Source organism: Empidonax traillii, unplaced genomic scaffold (assembly GCF_003031625.1).
Source record: "Empidonax traillii isolate 1590-97213 ecotype Southwest subspecies unplaced genomic scaffold, ASM303162v1 scaffold173:size850371, whole genome shotgun sequence".
NCBI lineage: Eukaryota > Metazoa > Chordata > Aves > Passeriformes > Tyrannidae > Empidonax > Empidonax traillii.
In genome coordinates, this window is record NW_020955366.1 from 630,545 (window position 1) to 650,502 (window position 19,958).

At 39.2% G+C, this 19,958-nt stretch overlaps 1 protein-coding gene across 5 annotated transcripts in view; it reads left to right on the top strand.

Moving 5' to 3' along the window:
• CLEC16A (C-type lectin domain containing 16A) overlaps positions 1-9,391 on the top strand; it is a 54,753-nt gene extending 45,362 nt beyond the window's left edge. For 2 of the 5 annotated variants that reach the window (XM_027885835.1, XM_027885836.1), the window contains 2 exons: positions 4,242-4,361; positions 8,028-9,391. In XM_027885835.1, the coding sequence (XP_027741636.1) occupies positions 4,242-4,361; positions 8,028-8,368 (461 nt within the window). In that variant the 3' untranslated portion in view covers positions 8,369-9,391. Of the gene's footprint in view, positions 1-4,237; positions 4,362-8,027 lie in introns of all 5 variants that reach the window. The other 3 variants (XM_027885837.1, XM_027885838.1, XM_027885839.1) reach the window with 2 other exon arrangements.
• The last annotated feature ends 10,567 nt before the right edge of the window (positions 9,392-19,958 follow it).

Below are 19,958 nucleotides of genomic sequence, written 5' to 3' on the forward strand. Positions count from 1 at the left end.
CTCATTTGGTTGTAAAACAAAAGAGGGAACCTGATTCTCAAGACCTTTTCAAGCAACCCCCTCATTTCACTGGTCACTTCCAGTATTGATCACTCCTTAAGAGGGATGTTCTGCTTACCCCTTCTAAGACCCAGCATTTTGGAAGCCCCAGGTAGATCTAAACTTTATTGCAGTCCTACAGGAAATGATGCAACCTTTGTTAAAAAATTTAGTGTGTTCTGTAGCCTTCACTGAACAGTGTCAGCAGACCAGTATGCATTATATGTTCAAATTGACTATCCCTGCAAGAAATACTGGTGAAAAGGGTGAGGAAAGGGTGCTTGTGAAGTTTGTGAACAGTAAATATGTGAAGCATTTGGCACCCGGACTCTAGGGGTGCTATCATTTATTTGTCAGAACTCTCAGTATGGATTGGCACTACAAGAAAAGATTTGTTTGATGACATGTTTCTCCTTAGCAGTGTAAAAAAGGTCATGTGCAATATCCTCGCTGTATTTAAATCATCTGTGATCAGAGAAATGTAACTACAAGTTCTTGCCAATAGTGGCTAAGAGAAAACTGTGGTAAAGGAAATGAAAACAAAGAATCTAAATAGTTTTTGTTGTTGTTAAGCGACGTGCCAGTTCACAGAAATATCAAGCAGGACTGTACTACATTTCAAACTGAGGTCTTTCAAGTGCATATAATCTGGCTTCTATGAATAAATGCCTAGATTCAGAACACATAACTACTCACCAAGCATAAAAAGATAGTGCCTAATTGAAGAATAAACACAGACTGTAGTTACCAAAATTACAGTCTACTTACACACTATCTTGGCATTTGTATAACATAAAATTCTGTTTTTCCTGGAGTTTAAAAAGCCTGATGACAGGAGGCTGGGTTTTGTTTCCAGAAAAAATAAAAACAATAACAAAAACTCTTAAACTCTTCCCTACCCTCCCCAAACCAAAAAATAACCAACACCAAAACAAACAAATCCAAAACAAACAACAAAAAAAACAGAGGAAGGGTTTCAGTGTGCACTTTCCTGGTTGCATTGCATGAGCTGCCCACCTTGACGTTCGCTGTGAATTAATCATAAATTATGTGTATGCATAATGCCACAAGCCATCCAAGAAAACAGTCTTTGGGTGGGGTTTGATTTTTTTGCCCAGAATCTGAGCACACTGATGCAGGTGCTTCGGCAAATATAGCTCTGAAGATACAGATTTGTGTCCCACCACAGTGACCTTCAGTAAAGGCAGAGGAGGTGAACGTGAGAATGGGTGTCAACTCCTTCAGTCTGGGGTCAGCAGCTTCACTAACCTGCTGCAGAGATGACTTTGGAGCTCAGCTCTTGGATTTTGTTCTGCTCAGGGAACAGTAACAAAGAGGAAAGACAGTGATTGTAGGTGCCTGAGCAGGTAGTTTGTTGCAGTAGGATGATGCACAGGTGGTACTGAGATGCCTCAGGGATTTTGCCATGTATGTGATTGTCTGAAGGACCAGTTATTAGTTCAGGCATTCACTGCTATTAATATTTGAAGTGTATTTGGTGCATTTTTGTAGCATACGTTATAGTTCAGTTTCCTTGTGACAGAATCTCATTAATGCACACAAAACTGTTCCTAAAATCAGACCAAAGCATTAAGTGTACAGGATGCTTCAAAGGTCTGTACCAAACTGCTGGTGTAGTTGCAGCCAATAATGAATAATGTTTTAAATAGCTGTAGCTGAGGGGGTGATGGTGTCTCAAGGTCCTTAATATAAACTAGAGAGAAATCTGAAATCCCTGGAGGTAGGTCTTTTGGGGGTTGGGATGTGGGGATGATTTTCCCCAACTCAGGGAGCTCTATTGACACTTTTTGCTAATCTTCAGTGTCAGATCAGTACTGCTTTCTATTCCTGGGAACAATGTTTGTGCATTCACTGATTTGACTGGTTTACTGCAAGTTTGTCATTAATATTCTCCCTTTTATACTATTTCTGTGTAATTGAGATCTTTACTGGAAACTTTCCAGGAACACAGTCATGAAAGAGATGATCTCTTTGGCATGTCCAGATAGGCTTCTGCATGAGCAGAAGCACTCTGCAGAAATAAGTGCCAGTGTCATCACTGTGTGTTCTATCAGGTCTTACTGACCGCTCAGCTGGGATATGGAAACAGTTGTTGGTATTTACCCACTTCAGTGCAAAGCACAGTGATTTTCCCCAACAGGATAGTTGGAACTAGCCTGCCTTACTTGGCTGTAAGCAGAAGAGACTTGCATGATGTGAAGTGGCTCCACAGAGCAGCAAGTAACAAGTAGCTGATGAGCAGCAAGCAGTTGCCAACAGCTGTTTTATGTCCCAAGGTAGCACTTGAATGCTGTCACCATCTGTCACATTTGAATCTCCCGTCTCATTTCCCATTCCACTTTAAACACACTCACACAAGCACATGTAGGAGCTCTCTGTCCCTCCCACCTTCCCTGCTCCCATGTTTGTTCTGGCAACTGCTGGGGTTGTTGAGCATGAAGAACATGCTGAGCTGCTCAGGAACTTCAGTCAAGAAGGCCAGACAAGGTAAAGGGGAGATGGGTATGTGGACTTCAAGGAAACTACCTCAACTACCTTTCTTGAGAGCAACATTTTAAACCACACAACTTTTTATACTGTAAACTTGTGATCATAGTGTCCTGAACTACTGTCTGTTGACAGTTGCTATTGATTTAAACTGTTCAGGGATCAGCTCTCCTGCCTAATAATTGTCACACTGCTTTATGGCACACATATTGTAAAACCCGGCAGCTCCCCCATTTGTAGTATTTGGGAATTAATCTTAGCCCCTTTGAAAGATCACAGTTCTTTAAAACTGGAAAGTCAGAAGTCATCCCCTAAAGAAAGCAGAATCCCTAATGACAGAAAAAACAGTGTCAGGTTCTGCAAATGCTGCTGTTGGTTTGGGGTTTTTCTTTGTATTTACATTATTTACTTTTTTTAATGAATGTGTCCTTTTGAAGTGTTGCTGTGCATAAAGTAGAAATGCTCTCTTTCTAGGCAGATTTTAGTCATCAGGTTTCAGAGCTCAGAATGCAGTCACGTCTTGGCTAACCTTGCTGGAACCGAGCTCTCCCTTAAAGTGCTTATTTTATATGTGTCAAAGATTAGATATAGAAGTTCTCTTTACTGTAAGTTAGCAGTCTTCTAGAATTACAAATGTGTTAATGTCATCTACACTGTATTTTATTACTTTTTAAGTTATCTTAACTTTAAAAAGCAATTGGCTTCAGTGCTTATGAAAATGTTTACAATGGAGCAATTGATGTTGGAGACTTCATAAGGCACTGATCTTCTGTGCCACTTATGCTGTATTTCACACTTCTGGCAGATATTGATGATAAAAGACTTCAAATAAGTACAAAGAGCTGTCCCTTGTTGCAGTGATTATATTAGATTTCGGTCTGTAAAATTAAATTTTTATTCCAAGGAGAGGATGAATAATGAAGCATGGAGAGCCTGTAAGAGCAGTGCCTCCCATCCTATTGAAAGCTTCCCTGTCTCTTCCCTCTATGATCAGTAATGTAAATGTGGTTTGATCTCCTGTTCTGTGATGGTAGTAATTTTTTAACTAGCTGAGGAAGTACTTTTGTTCTTAGAAAGTTTCTTTTCTAGGAACTTTCTATGCACCAAGCATCATCATCTGAACTGCTGCTATCTTTTGAAACAGTGTGGTTAGCTTTAATATAATCGTTATAATTCTTTTAGATGATAGAATTGTAGGGCTGAATGGTCTGCAGTTTTCTCACCTGCACAGTACTGCACCTCATATAATTTATGGCCAGGGAAAGGGAGAATAATTCTGTGTCACCAGAATTTGTGATAAATAACTTCTCTCGAGATTTCTAAAGCATATGAGGAGATTGGGATGCAAATAAATGCCTACCAGTCCCTCCTTGGTGGAAGTGCTGCTGGTATTGCCAGACACAGCCCAAACTGCGTTATGAACCTTTCCAGATAGGGAAGCAGAAATTAAATTTAGTTAAACTCATTTATTCCTAAAGAATGAATACTTCCAGCTCCAGAAGTATTTCCCAAACTTAGAAAGCTCTTGGTGCGGTGTCAAATTGTATCCAAGATACCAGCAGTTCCGGATGCGTCCTTGTCACTTATACTTGTTGCTGCTCTAACATTTATCCTTTGTCTTCATTCCAGTTTCCCTTCCCTGTGTCCCTGTTCAAGCCTGTGTATGATATATCGCTGTGTTTTCCTCTAGTAAGGTCTGGCAGGAAAGGACGCCGGCGGGTGTTTAGTCTGTCGGAGGCTGACAGTCACGGCGGACACTGGGTTTAGGTCTTCGAGCAGCAGCTGCAGCAGAAACTCCCGCAATACCCACTCAGGCAGGTTCCTCCATAAGCTTTCACAAGCCCATAATACTTATTAGAACATACTTGGTTTCTGTGCTGACAGCAGTGACAGTGAGGTAGGAAACTGAAGAAAGAAAGCGTCATGATTTTTGTCTCTGCGTTTTGTTTAGGGAGAGTTGTAAAGCGATATTTCAGCCCTTTCTGAAAGCCTTATCTGCAGTTTCTCCCACGTCTCTTGGCTCTGGTGCCAAAGGTGGAAATTGTGCTCTCAAGCCTCCAGCTTCAAAGCAGCCATGTCTTCATTTGCACAGGGCAGCCCTGGCTGTAGTGACCTTGAGTAAGCCCAGGCTCTGAATGGACAGTGATGCAGGTGCTTGGCCAGCAGCGGGGAATCTCTTCATAGCCCAGGTAAAATGGACAGGCATTCAGCAGAACTGAATGGCCAACTGCCCCTGGACTCTGATGGCACGAGCTTAACACTTCTGTGATCATCAAACTCGGGCAGATGACTTTATGGACTGTTTAATTGCCTGAGGAGGGGAAGCACATGCAAAAAAGATGGAAAATACACTTCAGATGACCTACTTTTTTGTATAACTTACTTTAACTTGTATCTTAATAATTTCTTGTTTTTACTGTCGTGGCATGAAGATCCTTTACTCTGTTGATATTATGTAAACACCCTTTTTCATCTTTATAGATTTAATTTACATCTTTTCACTTAATGTCTGGTAATTTATGTTTTCATTATCCTTTCCTATTCTGTTGCTGTACAGATTAGAACACTTCTCTGTAGATGATATTCATTCTTTGCATTTTCTGTTCTAGTCTGTCTTTTTTCACTAATAATTCTTCTAAACATAAGTTAATATAACAGAAATTGTGATTTGGTGTGGATTTTTTTGCTGTAATGATACCCTTTGTAGCATTACAGAAGTGCTAAAAAACATCTAAGGCTGTTGAAGCCACTGGATCCAGGGAGAGCTAATAATACCTCCCAACTTGCAAAATGACACCCTGTTTTCAAATCTTGTTTGGTGCTTAAGTTTGGAGGTATGTGGGAGGGGTTTGTTAGAACTAAATGTCAGCATCACAACCATGTGAAGAAACTGGCTGCACTCTCCTTGGTATTGTTTCAGATTTGGCTTATATTTTTGCCAGAACACTCTTGCTTGGGGAGAGATAAGTAGAAATCTTGTTCTCCAGTATTAGATTACTTACATCCTTCTCTGATTTGAGCATGACTTCAAAAGGCTTTGAAATTTTGAGCCTCAAAGCTTTTCTCATTAGTAATTATTGTCCTGAAGCCATGTATTCAATTATAAACATTTTTCCATCATGAGGATTGTTTGAATTTTTTTTTTTTTTTCATTATAATGCCTCTTATATACCAAATTTTCATTCCAGGATGCTGGATCTCTGTCTTCCTTTGTCTGTAGTCTAGGATTGTTTCCCTCTAGGCTTATATCCAAAATATATGAGATAATCATGGTGAAAAACTTACTAGCACTATCTTGTAGTCGCATTTTCAAGCCAAGTGTACACCTCAAGTAGCCTGTGGGCTTGAGAGCATTTTTTGATATTTTTATCTTTTTTCATGAATGTTTTTTGAGACTTCTGTATGGAAAGTTTGGGCTTGTTAACTCCAGGTGCTTTTTCCTTTTTTTTTTTGTGGAGGATTTTTGCAAATACTCTTTGTGAAGTCAAGAAGGGAGTCACTTCAGCATTGATTTAGAACCTACATGGAAGGATTTGGGGCCAATACAGCATAACAAAGGAATATATATGTCTGTCATGATTTCAGTAAATGAAAGTATTGAGAAAATATATTGATATTTTATTGGGAAAGGGGGAGGAATTATATAAGAAATGAAATGCAGGATCAGAAGTGAAATAGCAGAACCAGATTAGAGATGTGCTGTAGAGAACATTCCTGAGCAGAATGCCATTGATAGAGAATGCTTTATTTATCAGAACGCCTCAAGTTTCTGAATCCTGAATTTTGGTGAATATTCACGCTATAGTAAAAGTAAAATAAAAAATAGTCTTGGCAAAGACCATTTGATATCCTTTTAAGGTCTTATAAATTCACAAAGTAAAATCACCCAGAGAGACTCACTGTTTTGTGCATCCTGAAATGGTAGCATTTAGCTTGGAATTCAGAGAACTGAGGCTGTATTTCATTGTTTTAGCAGTTCATTTGCCATGCAAGTCTTGCATCACTTCCTCTGTTATCAGTCACTGCATTCTCCCTAAAGCTTCTTGACAGCTGAAAAGAATCTGCAGAGTTACTTTGGATCTGCCCTTATATTTCAAAAATAACCAGTCATGTCCCTTTTATTTAAAAGGAGACTTTTTTACAGTCTGTGAATTTTGGTTTTGTCAAAGCAAGAAGCTTTAGCCACTGATTCAGCAAAAAGTAAATGTGAGTGATTTCTGAAGTGAGAATACACCATTGTTTGGGTTTATCTTACCAGCAAGGTAAAAAAATCAATAACCTTACTGTTACCCCACTGATCCATTCCATTCTCAGCTTTGTTTGGTTTTTTTGTCTTGTGTTTTTTTTTTTTTTTTGGTCTTATGTTCGTGCTTTCTGTTCTTTTCCAGGATTAATTGGAATCATATTGAAACGGAAATATTTTTAAGGTCACTGTGTATTAAAACCAGAACCTAATTCTTACCTTCTGTATTCACTACATTGCCTTGTAGACTTTGTGCCGATGCCTGTACACTTGAACACATGCTGTTTCTTACAAAAGCTCTAAAACTGGTCTGTCTTGAAGCTGGATACCTGTTACTTTAATGGCATCGATTGTTGTAGTCTGAGAAGAAAAAAAAAAAAGATTACTTTTCTGGGCATACTTGCTCATGTAAGGCTGTATCACCTCATCCCCTCCATTCCTTCTCCATCCTGAGCCAAATGAACAGTTTACTGGATAGTTCACTTGGATCTTTAGGGGGAAAAGGACAGTACAACTGGTTGTTAATGCTGGAGTTGTTTCCATAATGTGGAAAGGTGTAGTAGCATATCAGTTCTCTGTAGTATGTTATGCTTATTCTCAAGTTTGTGTTGTATGCTCCATGCTTAGGAGGACAAAAAAATCCTTCAACCCAAGCCTGTGTAAACCAGGCCTATTTTGCAGCACCTTTCACTTGCAGTGAGCACATTTTCCTCCTCTTGTGCTTCCCTAGTTCGCTTCCTGTGGTTGAGGTGTCGCTTAAATGTGAATCTGGAGAACAAATTGAGAGAATGACTTCCAAATTTTTGTAAGAAACAAGCCACCTTTTGGGAAAGCTAGCTATACAGTGGTTCTTTTTTGGTTTCTCTCTTATTTCTAAAGATCTTCCTGGCATGGGGTAGCTGTTCATTTTAGTGGATACTAAATACTGGAGAGGTTTTCTAATTCTTCCCCTCAATTTCCTCTCTCTAGGAATATTTCTAATATTGCTGCATATTCTAATACTAAATGTCTAAAATCGTCCGGTTTTGAACAGAATCCTGCTGGCATTTTAGGTTATGCCTCCATAATATCTTGTTTTATTTCTAATTACTAGAAAGTGAATGTGTAAGCAGAGTGCTTCACAGAACTCCATTTCCCACCCAACTATTCTTGAACACTCATGAATAATAGTATATTGTTTGACTTAATGTACATAGTAAATTGAATATTGATTGTTCTTGGTGTTTTCTTTTATTAGATGATCCTTCAGCTCCAGAGCATCCTCAGACGGCCATTTCCGGTCAGACGCTGTTGGCTGATGAAACTCCTTCAGCAGTCTCCAAGTCCAGCAAAAATGCTGGGAAAACCAGTGACATAGAAACAGCAAACCTGTCTCCCAGCCTGATTCCTGCCCAGCAGCCCACAATATCCCTAATTACAGACGACAACACGGATACCCTGAGCGTAGAGTCGCTGACTCTGGTGCCTCCGGTGGATCCACACAGCATTCGGACATTCCCCTGCATTCCTCAGCCCGCTTTGCAACCTGAAGATGAAGTTTGCAAGGTAAAGGAGGTTGAGGAAGAATGTTCTGACTAAAGGCAACATGCAGACTGTAATAAACAGTGAAGAAAACACATCCAAATTCTGAATTGTTTTTTCCTCTGGGAGTGCAGATACTTCTTTAGGCCTGAGAGGCCATTGGGTCCACAAGGGGCCCACTGGTGAGTGAGACTGTCAGCAGCTTTTAGAGGAAACATTGGATACTCAGCATATCTCAACTGGAGAAGAGGGAAAAAACCAAACTTTTGAATCTGGACTGGTTCTTTCCTACCAATTTCTGTTATACAAGAACATGAAAGTATTTCAGAGGACCTACTGTCTTTCTAACAGGAATTAACTAATTGTTAAAGGTTACAGTATTATGGGGAAGAGAAGAAATTTTTGGATACCCAGCTTCATGATGCTGTATTATTACGTCTCTCAAACTGGAGACATGCCATTGACCAGAAAAAAATGATATATTATAGTACAGAGGTAAAATTTCCATTTGAGTCAGGGTGTGGTTTTCGGTTTGGTGTTTGGTTTGGGTTTTTTGGAGGGAGGAGGGATTTTGGTTTTTTGTTTGGTTGGATTTGTTTGATTGGTTTTGGTTTTTAATCCTGGTCTTGTTCATCTTTTTGGAGGTCTGCGTGATACCAGCAGGCTTGGCCACTTTCAGTGTTGTCTTCATAGGACTCGAATATTGTTTTTTCCACGTGTAATATTTATTTCAGGGTTTGGTTCAAAGCAAGATACAATTTTCTAGAAGGTAAAAGTCTGAAATTAATGACAAATGTTTATTCAAAGTAACATAAGGGATTTTTGAGACTACTTTGGTCTTTGCTTAGCCATCTACAGAGGAACGTGAAACATTTTAAGAAATTGCTATAGCTTGTTTGTTTGCTTCTGACAGTCAAATTGCTCCACCTCTGAGGAATGGTGATATCCTTGCTCCTGAAAGACAACTTCAAGAAGCAGACAGAAGCAGTTTTACTCCAAAGAGGGTTTTCAAATTTTTCATAGTCATATAGGAAGAAAGTCACCATATCTGACCGTGAATTCCTTTGCAAGTCTGAAACACAGAAGGGAAGGGATTGTATCATGGTTTTTTTCCCATCTGGGCTGATATCCCAGTTAAACAACATTGCTACATAACAGTGATCCTGAGTTTGTGCTTGGCATACTTTGCTTCCTAGATCCTGGCACCAAGTTGACAGAGACTAGTGGAAAAGTATTGATTAAAGTCAGGGATGTTCTGTGCTGATTTCATACGTAGTTTATCATGAATGCAATTTAAGATTTTGCATCAATTTCCAAGTATCTTAATTTAAATTAATAGTAAAATGAGCAGATTGTCATTGTGGATCTGTTCAAACCTGAGTGCTTTCTGGCTCTCAAAGAAGGAAATCTGCTGTTTACTGGTATTGATTTCAGTCATCAGTGCAATCTGTTTCCTCATTCTGTCTCCACTACCATTGATTTCTTTTCAAATAGGGGAATCTGAAAAGTTTTTACCTACTTCCCAGTTGTTTATTGTACCTCTTCCTGGCTGTCATATGGAATACTTGAACTGATTTTCAATGTTATATTTATATATGAGATTGACTAATCCACAAGTATAACTTTTCTCACTTTTTCCATCTTCTCCTTCAAATAATAACTTAACCTTTCCCAACCATGTATTTAAGGTGTCTGCTGCTGAATGCCAGTAATTTTTCTCCTCCCCTTATTAACTTTTGCATGCAGTTTTGTTGATTTCTATTTTCCTGTGACTTCATCTCAAATTGAATGAACTGATAATTCTGACCATTCCAGAGTGACCCTGACTCTAAATGAATTCTGAGAGTCAGGTGTCCTGAGCACAGCTATGGATATTGGATGAGAATTTGGCATGGCTGGAGTAAGGGCTTACTTTTTAGGGTTTTTTATCACATTCTTAGGGCGAGTTGGCACTCATGCAGTCACTGTTGCAGGTAATGAGCTTGTACCTGCACAAGCATAGACATCACTAGCAATTTGGGCACAAGGACCACGTAAATTATTAGCTGAACTGATTGCAATCTAGACTTCCTCTAGACAATTATTCTAAAAAATACCTTAATTTGAAAGCATTTTATTTTAGTTGTTAACCTTAAACTCTTGACCTAGATTACACAAAATGCCACTGTGCAGAATGAGTTCCCTTAAATAGAATCGCTTTTAGACAGGAAAACCTTGATCTTTATGTATCTCCCTTCAAATTCAGTTCTAGGAAGATCAGAGCCGTGCATGAGGAGTCTCTTTGGGTATTCATAGTCTCACCCTTGAGCCACACTGCACAAGAAAGGGGACAAAGGGACAGAAAGCTGACTTTGTGCTTTTCATTGCCTTTGAGTGGCTTTTAAATCTCATAACCAGTTGTCTACTGAGAACTCCAGAGGAAATGACTGAGATGGATGCTATTATTAGGAAAATAGAAGACTAGGTCTACTGTCTATAATCTGCTGCTGGCAGAGCCTTGCTGGTTGAGGGATAGGTGGGATGTCTTGTAGCGGTTCTATCAAAAGCTCTCTGCACAGATGGAATTGCACCAGGAAAGCTCTGACTGCACCAGCTTTACTGATGTTGGGGTGTTATTCTTCAGCTGGGTCTGGATGGTTCTGCCACAGAAGCAATTGATTTTTGACTTTGATATTAAGGCATATACAATTTTCTGTGCTTTGTGCTGCATTAGGAGACTTCAGAATGTAAAAACTCTGGAGATGCCAAAATAATCTGCCACTGGCCGTTTTTAAGCTCTGCAATTATAATACTCATCTGCAGTTCTTTGAAGAGTATCATATCTATCTCTCACTCATCAGAATCTGTTTCCTTAGGCTGTTTTCTTATCCTCCTTTCACTGTAAAAAGGAAACTCAACCAGGAAGGCATTAGCACATCAGCCACAAATGTAATTTTTTTTCTTAAAAAAAAAAGTTTGAGTAACGTCACTCTCTAACCAAACCCAAATACCAAACTGCAGGTGAGAGCAGCAGCTAAACACCTGGTCATTCAAAAGCCCCACTCTTTCAGTGCAATACTGCAGAGGGAGATAGAATCTCTCTAAAGATAGGAGTGTTCCAGAGCAAAATACCAAAATTCTGGAGATATGCTAAATTCTCAGTGTATGTTTGTAGGGGCTGAGCCTCTTCAACCATATCCTGTCAACATAACACAGTCCTGTTATTCTTTTCCTTTGGAGAAGCCAAAGAAGCCTGAGCATAATGAATGTTACTTTGCTATTTTATGATGTGTGCCTTATTTTATTACATTTAACCACTTGTTTAACAGAACTATGTGTTGCCTTCACCGCTTCTTGCTGGTCCCCTTTGTTTTTTTGTCACCCAGTGTACAGCAGTGACCCAGACCTGAGCTTTTCATTTGTGAAGGGAGTAGTGGCAGCAGACACTTGGTAATTTGGTGAGGAAAGGGAGGGAGAGAGGAAACACCAGTTCTGGTGTCTGCTTAACCATGGAAGTAATGCTTGCAGTTTGAAACTTGGGTGTGGAAATCAATGGTTTTGCTGAAATTCTTTGATATAGAACAAAACCAAAGGTCAAGCTTCCTGCACTTCGTTTCACAAGCTGTGTGTATTAAACCAAATTCATTAGAAATGTGGTCACATATATTACTACAAAAAGCTGTATTTTGTCTGTGAAGTCATGAATTATATACACTGTAAGGGCAGAGCTCATTTGTATTCTCCACTGCTAATCATGATAAACTATAAAATTCTGACTAAACTTCCTTAAATTGCAGTGAGCTTAAAAAAAAAGAAATATATAAAATTACACCTCTTGAAGAAGCTCCTCAATGTTCTTCTCTTTGCAACACAGTTGGAATTTTACTTGAAGTTATTTGGTGAGAAAGAATTGGGAATATCTTCCAGAGTTCATTTTTTCTTTTGCAGTATTGTTGCTAAAAGACAGGTATGTGACATTTTAAAAAACATCTTCTTCCAGATCCAGGATTAAAGGCTCAGATACAGATCTATATTCAGAGTTTAAGTCAGTGTCCAGTGATTCATTTAAAAGCTTTACCCAGTGGAGACAGAATACAGGAGGAAATAATGTTCCTTTCTGGATTCGAAGTATTTTGGTTTGTAGAATTGGAGAAGTGATAGTTAAAATTGTTTGTTCATGGCAACATTTACGATGTTCAGAATCAAAATTACTGTGATTTTATTTTCTAGGTAAGCAGTAAGGTGTGAGTGACTGTGATTTCCACTTACTGAAAGTGGCTTGGGGTGATTAAGCAATCCAGGAATTCAATAATTGCCCTGTAACTGAGTGTCACTTCAAGCATATTTATTTTACTACTAGTGAAGACATAGGTAATGTATCAGATAAGCTGGTCAGACTGTGTGTGAGAGTGGGAAGCCACTTCATAAAAGTAAACACTTCATTCCCGTGGTGCTGTCAGTGCGTCACTGGTGTGACCGATCACTCTCCACTGCACATTCCAGCAAACTCCAGAACACCCTCAGGAGTAGTCAAGGTCATAGTAGTCAAAAAACACCACCAGCCTAAACATTCTGACGTTGTCTCCACTACCCAGCCAAAGTTGCACAGGGAGTTGCTTTCAAAAGCACAAAGTGAGGGGCTCAGTGCAAATCAAAGGTTTGCAGAGTCATCAGCTGGAGATCAAGGCCTATTGCCTCTGAAGATAATGAGTCTCCTTGATGAGTCTCCTACTTCCAAACAGCCTGATGTTAGCCATCGAAATACATGTTGGAAATTCCCTTCCTAACTGCTACTGTCATTCTTCTTGAAAGAGTCTTTTGGTGTGTTGCTGGTTAACCATCCCTGGCTCTCCCTGGGGTGTCACTAACTGGACACTGCTCTTCCACTATCTAGAAACCTTTGGAGTAGTTCTGCTGTGCTTGCCTGCTCTGTTGCTCTTGACCTTTCCCAACTTTTGCAGCATGAATTAGAAACAGATATAATAACTGTTACTGTCTCCTGGTGGATTTGGAAAAGCAGGTCGTGGTCCAAGCAGGGCGGGTGGGATGTTTTTAGGGGCTGGGAGGGGGGAAGTGCTTGGGGGTTTTTCCTGCTGCTCAGGATTTTTTGAGCAGCAACAAAGACATAGGAGATGCAGTTCTTGGCTGAGTCTCAAACAGAAGGTTCTTTCATATGGAAACATATTTTTATATTACATTTGTACAGAATTTTCCCTATTTTGATCTCCCACCGTTTTTAGATTTGCGCGTTGCTCGGATTTGATTTCTTTTGCAAGGTGTTCTGAAATGTATATTTTGTTTGTTAATGTATTATAAGTGTAAAGCTAAATTTTGGTTGTCTAATAAATGTGCACTGTGGTGGTATCTGGTTTATTGTTTTGCTAACTTGAATTCATTGGTTCTTAATAAGAAAAGGAAAAACTTGAGTCATTGTTGGGACTTTCTTGTCATAAAATGTGTGGAGTGCATTTATTTGAAAAGGGGGCTTAAGCAGGTAATGACTAACAATACTTGATAACAGAAGTTAGAGTTAAGGTTCACATTAGTATTTAGTGTTCACAGGAGCCTTTTAAGACCGTAATCTGAAGATACATTAGACTTTTTATCTTGTTCCCCGTTACTTTTGCTTATGGGTGCTCATACTAAACTGAGTTTAAGAGACATGGTAATTACAATCTGATAACTTCAATATGTATGAGGAGATGGGAGGGTCTGAGGTTTTGTGGCACAAATATTTACACTGAACACGAAGATTGAGAATAGATTCAAGTGTGCAAATGTATAGACTATTAGAATTTCTAGGAGCTTTGTTTTGCCCAGGGACAGCACTGAATAACACATTGTCACAGTTCTAGGGAACCTGCTGGAAGCATTATAAACTTCAGAAAATAACTTTAGGCATCTCCACTCGTGAATAGCTGTGTTGATATTTTTGTTGCAAACTTTTTATTTCATTTTGAGTTGTTTTGTAAGTTTGATTGTTTCAAGTGCAAAGAGGGAGAAATGTATTTTTCTAGAAGAATGAATGTACCTGGGGTTTAAACACTACATAAAACATTTCATGAACATGGACTGTCCTCCTATGAAATATGTTTCAATAAAGTTGTGCCTGAAATGTACTTCATTTGAGAAAAAAAATCAAGTCCTGAACATGCACTTAAATTTACACAGAAAAAAGCCCCAAAATGGGGTGAACTGAATTCTGAAATGTCTTTCTACAGGCAATAAGTATTAATTATTTAATATAAGTTATGTTAGACAGTTGGAGTAAATGTGATGATATGTTAATTTAAAGAAGAATGTAAATAAGTGTCTGGAAAGGGAGTGGAATTAGAAAATATTGTGTATGTTTCTGAAATCCAGATTTCTGTAGCTGAGTCTGTATTTGCTGGCATTGGTCGTGTGTCGTGGCTATTGAAAACCTGGACAAGGATGAAGAATGGACCTTTCTTTGTAAATGGAACTTGGCAATAAAAATGGTGTTACTAAGGAAACTTCCTTCCCCTTTCATGCTCTGTTGCTGCATTTGGTGCTCGAGGATGTTCAGTAACAGTGAAAGGCAAAATTTGCAGAATCTGCTGTTTGTTAGAAGAGTGTTGTGCATGTGTGAAGGGGGGCGCGTTTTAATCTTTGACCTGAAAACTGGAATAGCCAAAGTAATTTGCATCGTGTGTGCAGGACGGACACAGCATGAGAGGGAGGGGAGATGGAAAGTAGATGAGCCCAAAGGTTGAGGATGGCTGGGCAACATCTAAAATATCTGTGAACCACTTTGAAAGTGCCTGTCATGTGTGATTTCTTCCCCAAGTATATCCTTGCACTCTTTGCCTCTTTTCTCTGCTGTATGTTGCCAGTTCACTATATGGATTAAACCCAACCAAGTTATTAATTAGATTCTTGTTGATTAGCATGTGCATCAGTAGGAATTAGTTGCAGTCAGTATACATTCCTTGTGAAATGTTATTTCTCAAACTAATCGTTGCTCCAGGAGCATCTTGAGGAAGAAATTCAATTACATGGTATGTTGGAATAAGCAAGGAAAGTATCAGAGGGGAGAGACAACCCTGGGATTTACTACAGGATGCAAGTATTAAAATATGGTGTATAGTGGAAAATGAGTTTAAATCTACTCCTGGCAATTGAACTTTCTAAGTTGTGCCAGTGATACTGCTTTAAGGATGCCAGTTTTCTAACTTGTGGGCACGAAGTTCCCTTCCTTCCCTTCCTTCCTTTCCTTCAAGTTTGAACCTGGTCTATGATTCCATATCCTGATGCTTCAGAACTTCTTCAGCCTTTTGTGTTGTCATTTTTCCTGTGTTTTTGCACAAAGTCTTTCTAGACTCAGACACTGAGTCAGATTCAGCATCTTGTCCTGCATCACTGATGATCAGAGGTGGAATTAAAGCACAGCCTCCAACCCTCTCCTCATTCTCTGTTGAAAATGAGCTGGGCAGAAATGCAGTGCATAACAGCCCCCATGAATATGTAAGTGCAACAACTTGAACAGTCCTGTAACAGGTAAATCCACAGCTTCATCATTAAGATAATTCCAGCATAATTCTATAAATAAGAAATATGTCAATACGTATGTCTTCATCAAAATAACTCTTGTCTGAGTAAAGACACTGCATTTGGAGATTGGTATCTTCATTCTTTGACACTTAAACTTTGTTTCTGTATCAAGGAAAGCGTTCATTGGCATTTCCTGGGTGGAAAAAGCTGCATTTCTGTGCTGCCATGTTAGAGCCTGTGTGAAGACAAAAGCCATATTGGCATTTTCTGGTGATCATCTTGAATACAGAATGCATACAGCTGGGAATGAGTGTAGGTGTATTCCCTGAACATTCCATTGTATTTGATACCTTTTATCTCTCAAGTAAGGAGAAGTGGAGGGAGCTGCAACACCTGGAGCTGCAAATCTCCCAAGTGGCAAAATTAGAAGGGAGGTTTCAGGCCAGTGTTCACTCACACTGAAGGTGGTTGAACTGAGGGGGACTAAGTCAGTCCAGTTGGAAGGTGTTCAGTTGTGTGTCTGCTTTTAGCTCCAACAGCTTATCTGCAGATATGTCTAGGTCTTAAAATGATTATTGGTTTTGGATGCCAGTTCTCTGAAATGGATTTTAAGAGGTGAAGTGCCTGATTATTTGGACTTCAGATTGAGATCTTTTGAAATAAGTTGAAAGATTTTGCCTGTCCTCAGACACTCACTTTACAAAGTTGGGAAATAATTGTGCTTGTTGAACAGAAAATACTGATCTCCACATTCCATTCTCGCTGTCTTGCCCCCACATAAAGGTTTATATTTCACATAGGCCACAGTTTAATTTTTTTTGGCCTGTTTGGGTGACTGATAAGCGCAGATGAATACTTGGGCTTTGTTTCTTAGTTACACAACATTTTTCTCGGCTTTAGTATGGAATAAACATTGTGACACCGGATGAGAAAACAAGCTGTTATTTTACTGTAGAAGTAAATTTTGTCTTTTAGTTAATTGCGTGAAGGCATCTTTGTGTAAATTTGTCCTCATTTCGGGGTCATTTGTTTGAAGTGGATTAGAGCTGCTGCTTGAAACTGCATGTTGATAGTCAAGCAAGTCAAGGAGGCAGATAACCGAGTCGTGTCACCACCACAGGGATGGTCAGAGCTGGCTCTCCCTCAGCAGCAAGAGCTACCAGAAATAGAGTTTCTGAAGGAGGAGAGAGGCAGAGCCACCATAATGTCTTAGAGGAAAGAATTTCAAGTCAGCAAAGGGAGGTAGGGTCTGCAAAGGAGAAAAGTAATCTAGAGAACCTAATTGTGATGATAATGTGTGTGCCCACACTTCTACCCTGAATATCAGTGAAAATGCTCTGCCCTCATCGAAGGGAAATTTGCATCTGTCCTCCCTTAAACAAAAACATCTCTTTTAAGAGTAGATGCCCCTTACTAACAAGCAGTTATTGGGAAATTGTGGGTAAGATGAGCACTTCAACAGTTTTTGGAAATATCTAATGGTGAGTAAGACTGGAGAATCAAAAAAAAAAGAAAACCACAAACTTTGAGAAATCACTAATGCAGTCAGTCTGTGAACAGGGTGAAGTCTCTGTTTATTATGATTACTTCTTAGCATATCTTCTGTAGGCCACACTAAATGGAGGCTTCATTTTCTCTGCAGTGTTGTCTCAGTCTCTGGTTTGTTACTCAGAATCCAGGAGTGTCGTGACGCACTCTTGATTCACCGTTTGGAATGGTTTGGTGGGGCGTCTTTTGTTACTGACTTTTATTTAAGAACTCGATCCTCTTTTTCTGGGGACTGAGAGTGCAAATGTAGGTGCCTGTGTTGTTCAGGGGCACCGTGCCTGGCATCTGTTCAGGGGAGCAGGTCAAGGGTGTGTTAGGTCTGCACCCATTGTGGGACAGGAGGAACTGCACAAGGGGTTTTGCAGCACGTCTGGTGAGGGGAGGTTGCCAATGGATACGAACAAAACATCAATAAAAACACAATATAAAGTGAATTCAAAATTGTGCTGGTCTGCCACATCCATGTTTTGGATGTGGAGTGACTGCTGGTTTTCCAGCTGTAAAGCAGTTCCAGAAGCAGTTGCTTCTTTAACCTGCCCAGGTGTTCAATATCACAATTACTTTGTGATATAAATTATTTCAGAAAACTAATGCAGTTATTCTCCTAAAAAAGAAACCAGGCATTTCTGTCAGCAGTGTTCTCAAGTTGAACTGAGTTGGAAAGGTTTTAGGTTGCTGTCAGGTCTGCTGTGACTGAGTAGGACCCACTGCAGCTTGATCTGCCCTGTCCTAAGGGTTTACAAAGCATCAGAGCAGTCATGCATAGTTTAAAGCAAACTTTATTGCCATATTCAGGAGAGAATTTTCATGTAAGACAGTAATTAAATTTTATTTTAAGTTTATTCTTAGCTATTGACATCCATTTGCAGATGGAACAAGTCAAATAAAAATAACATAAAGCACCATAAAATAACTAGCTGGCCAGTAATTGTCTAACTTTGTATTTGATACCTTATTTGATACATCTGTTAATCTAGATGAATACAGTTTGGGATATGTTAAGATTTGGGAATATTTCCTGTGCACATCTTACGATTTCTGTTTGCTATTCTAGAATTAAATTAGTTTAGTGTGTTAAATAGACTTCAGATAAAGTCCCTTGGCTTTTTCTGATTGGTGGTAGATTTTGCTGTTCCATTTTGACTTCTCTCTGATAAGAAATTTGAAACCTTCTAATAATTTCAATGTAATGTCTTGTTTCAGGTATTAAAACTGAAAGAACTAGAGGTTGACAGGACATGAGAAAAGAAAAAACACTTTAGTATATTTATATTTCATCATAACCTTTGTTCAGGATATCAGTTACTTACCTGGTACAACAAAAAAGCACATTATCTGTAACTATATCAGCTATAACTGTCCGTGGCCACACTTGTATTTAAGTGTTACTCTTTCTACACCACCACATGACCCTGTGCAAACCCTAGAGCTGATGTGAGGAGGGTGTAACATAATTCCAGAGTTCTTGGGAACGAGATGTGAGCAGCTTTGCTCTGCTGCTTCTCCATAGTGCAGTTCACTTGAATTTGCTTATCAGTTTATCAGCTTCAGGGCTTTCCTGCGAAAGTGTTGTTTGTAACCACTGTCTGCCAGAAAACCTGCAATTCTTACACAGCTGCCAAAACGCTTTGAAGCGAAACAGGCTTGCTTTGCCCACTAGATTTTGGTTTAAATAGATCTTACAAGCTTCTTTGTGAGTTTCTGAACAGATCTTCATCTAAGATATTTTGTGAGGGAGGGAAACCTGTCACATTTTTTAAAACCACACATCTCTGTGAACCCCAGTCTTGGAGTTAAGCTTGCTCTGTCTTGTCTGAGTGTGGAAAGAAAACCAGAGCTATTATAGGAAATCAGAGCTGACTTCTCCGTAGCTGTGCCTGGATTAGCTCACAGTGAGTGTTATCCTGGCATCAGCAGGCTTCACCTTTGCTTTAGCTTACCAGCACGTTGGACAGGTCCTTCCTGTCCCTCACTTCCCGCTTTTTAAATGTATTTATGTCAAACAGTTCGTGGTTCACTTGTGAAGCTTCGTTGGTGTTTGCAAAGCGCTTTGGCGTTGATGCCAAGAGTTAAATCTCTTTATCACCTTGTCATAAAGAAACGTAGTTAAAACCATCATTTCAGTCTTAATTGCTCACACCAGGTAATGCAGTTCCTGGTGAATACCTGTAACTTTCAAAGCAAATAGCTTTTTTTTTTTTGTTTGCACCATAACTGACTCATCTGGACAAATTCCAAACGTTAAGGAAAAAAAATCTTGCACCTGGCTTCTAGGATTGTTTCATTTAAGTTTTGTACATAATTTGCTGTGGTTCTCAATTGTCCAGTCCGGTTAATCCACATTTGAAAAGAAGCCTGGTTTCTTTTTAATTAAAAAAGAAAAAAAGAAAAAGAAATCAGTATTTTTTGAACCTTTTCCATTGTTCCTATTTATAGTAATGATTGTAAGGAAATGATTAATCCACTTAAAAGTCAAACAATATTCTGAATGTTTGAGTCAGAATGCTGAAACTGTTCTAAGCATCTGTATGTAGACTAAAAGAAGCATGAAACTTGAAAAGAAATGCCTAAGAAAAGCCAGATCCTGTGAGAGGTTTGCCTCAAATTC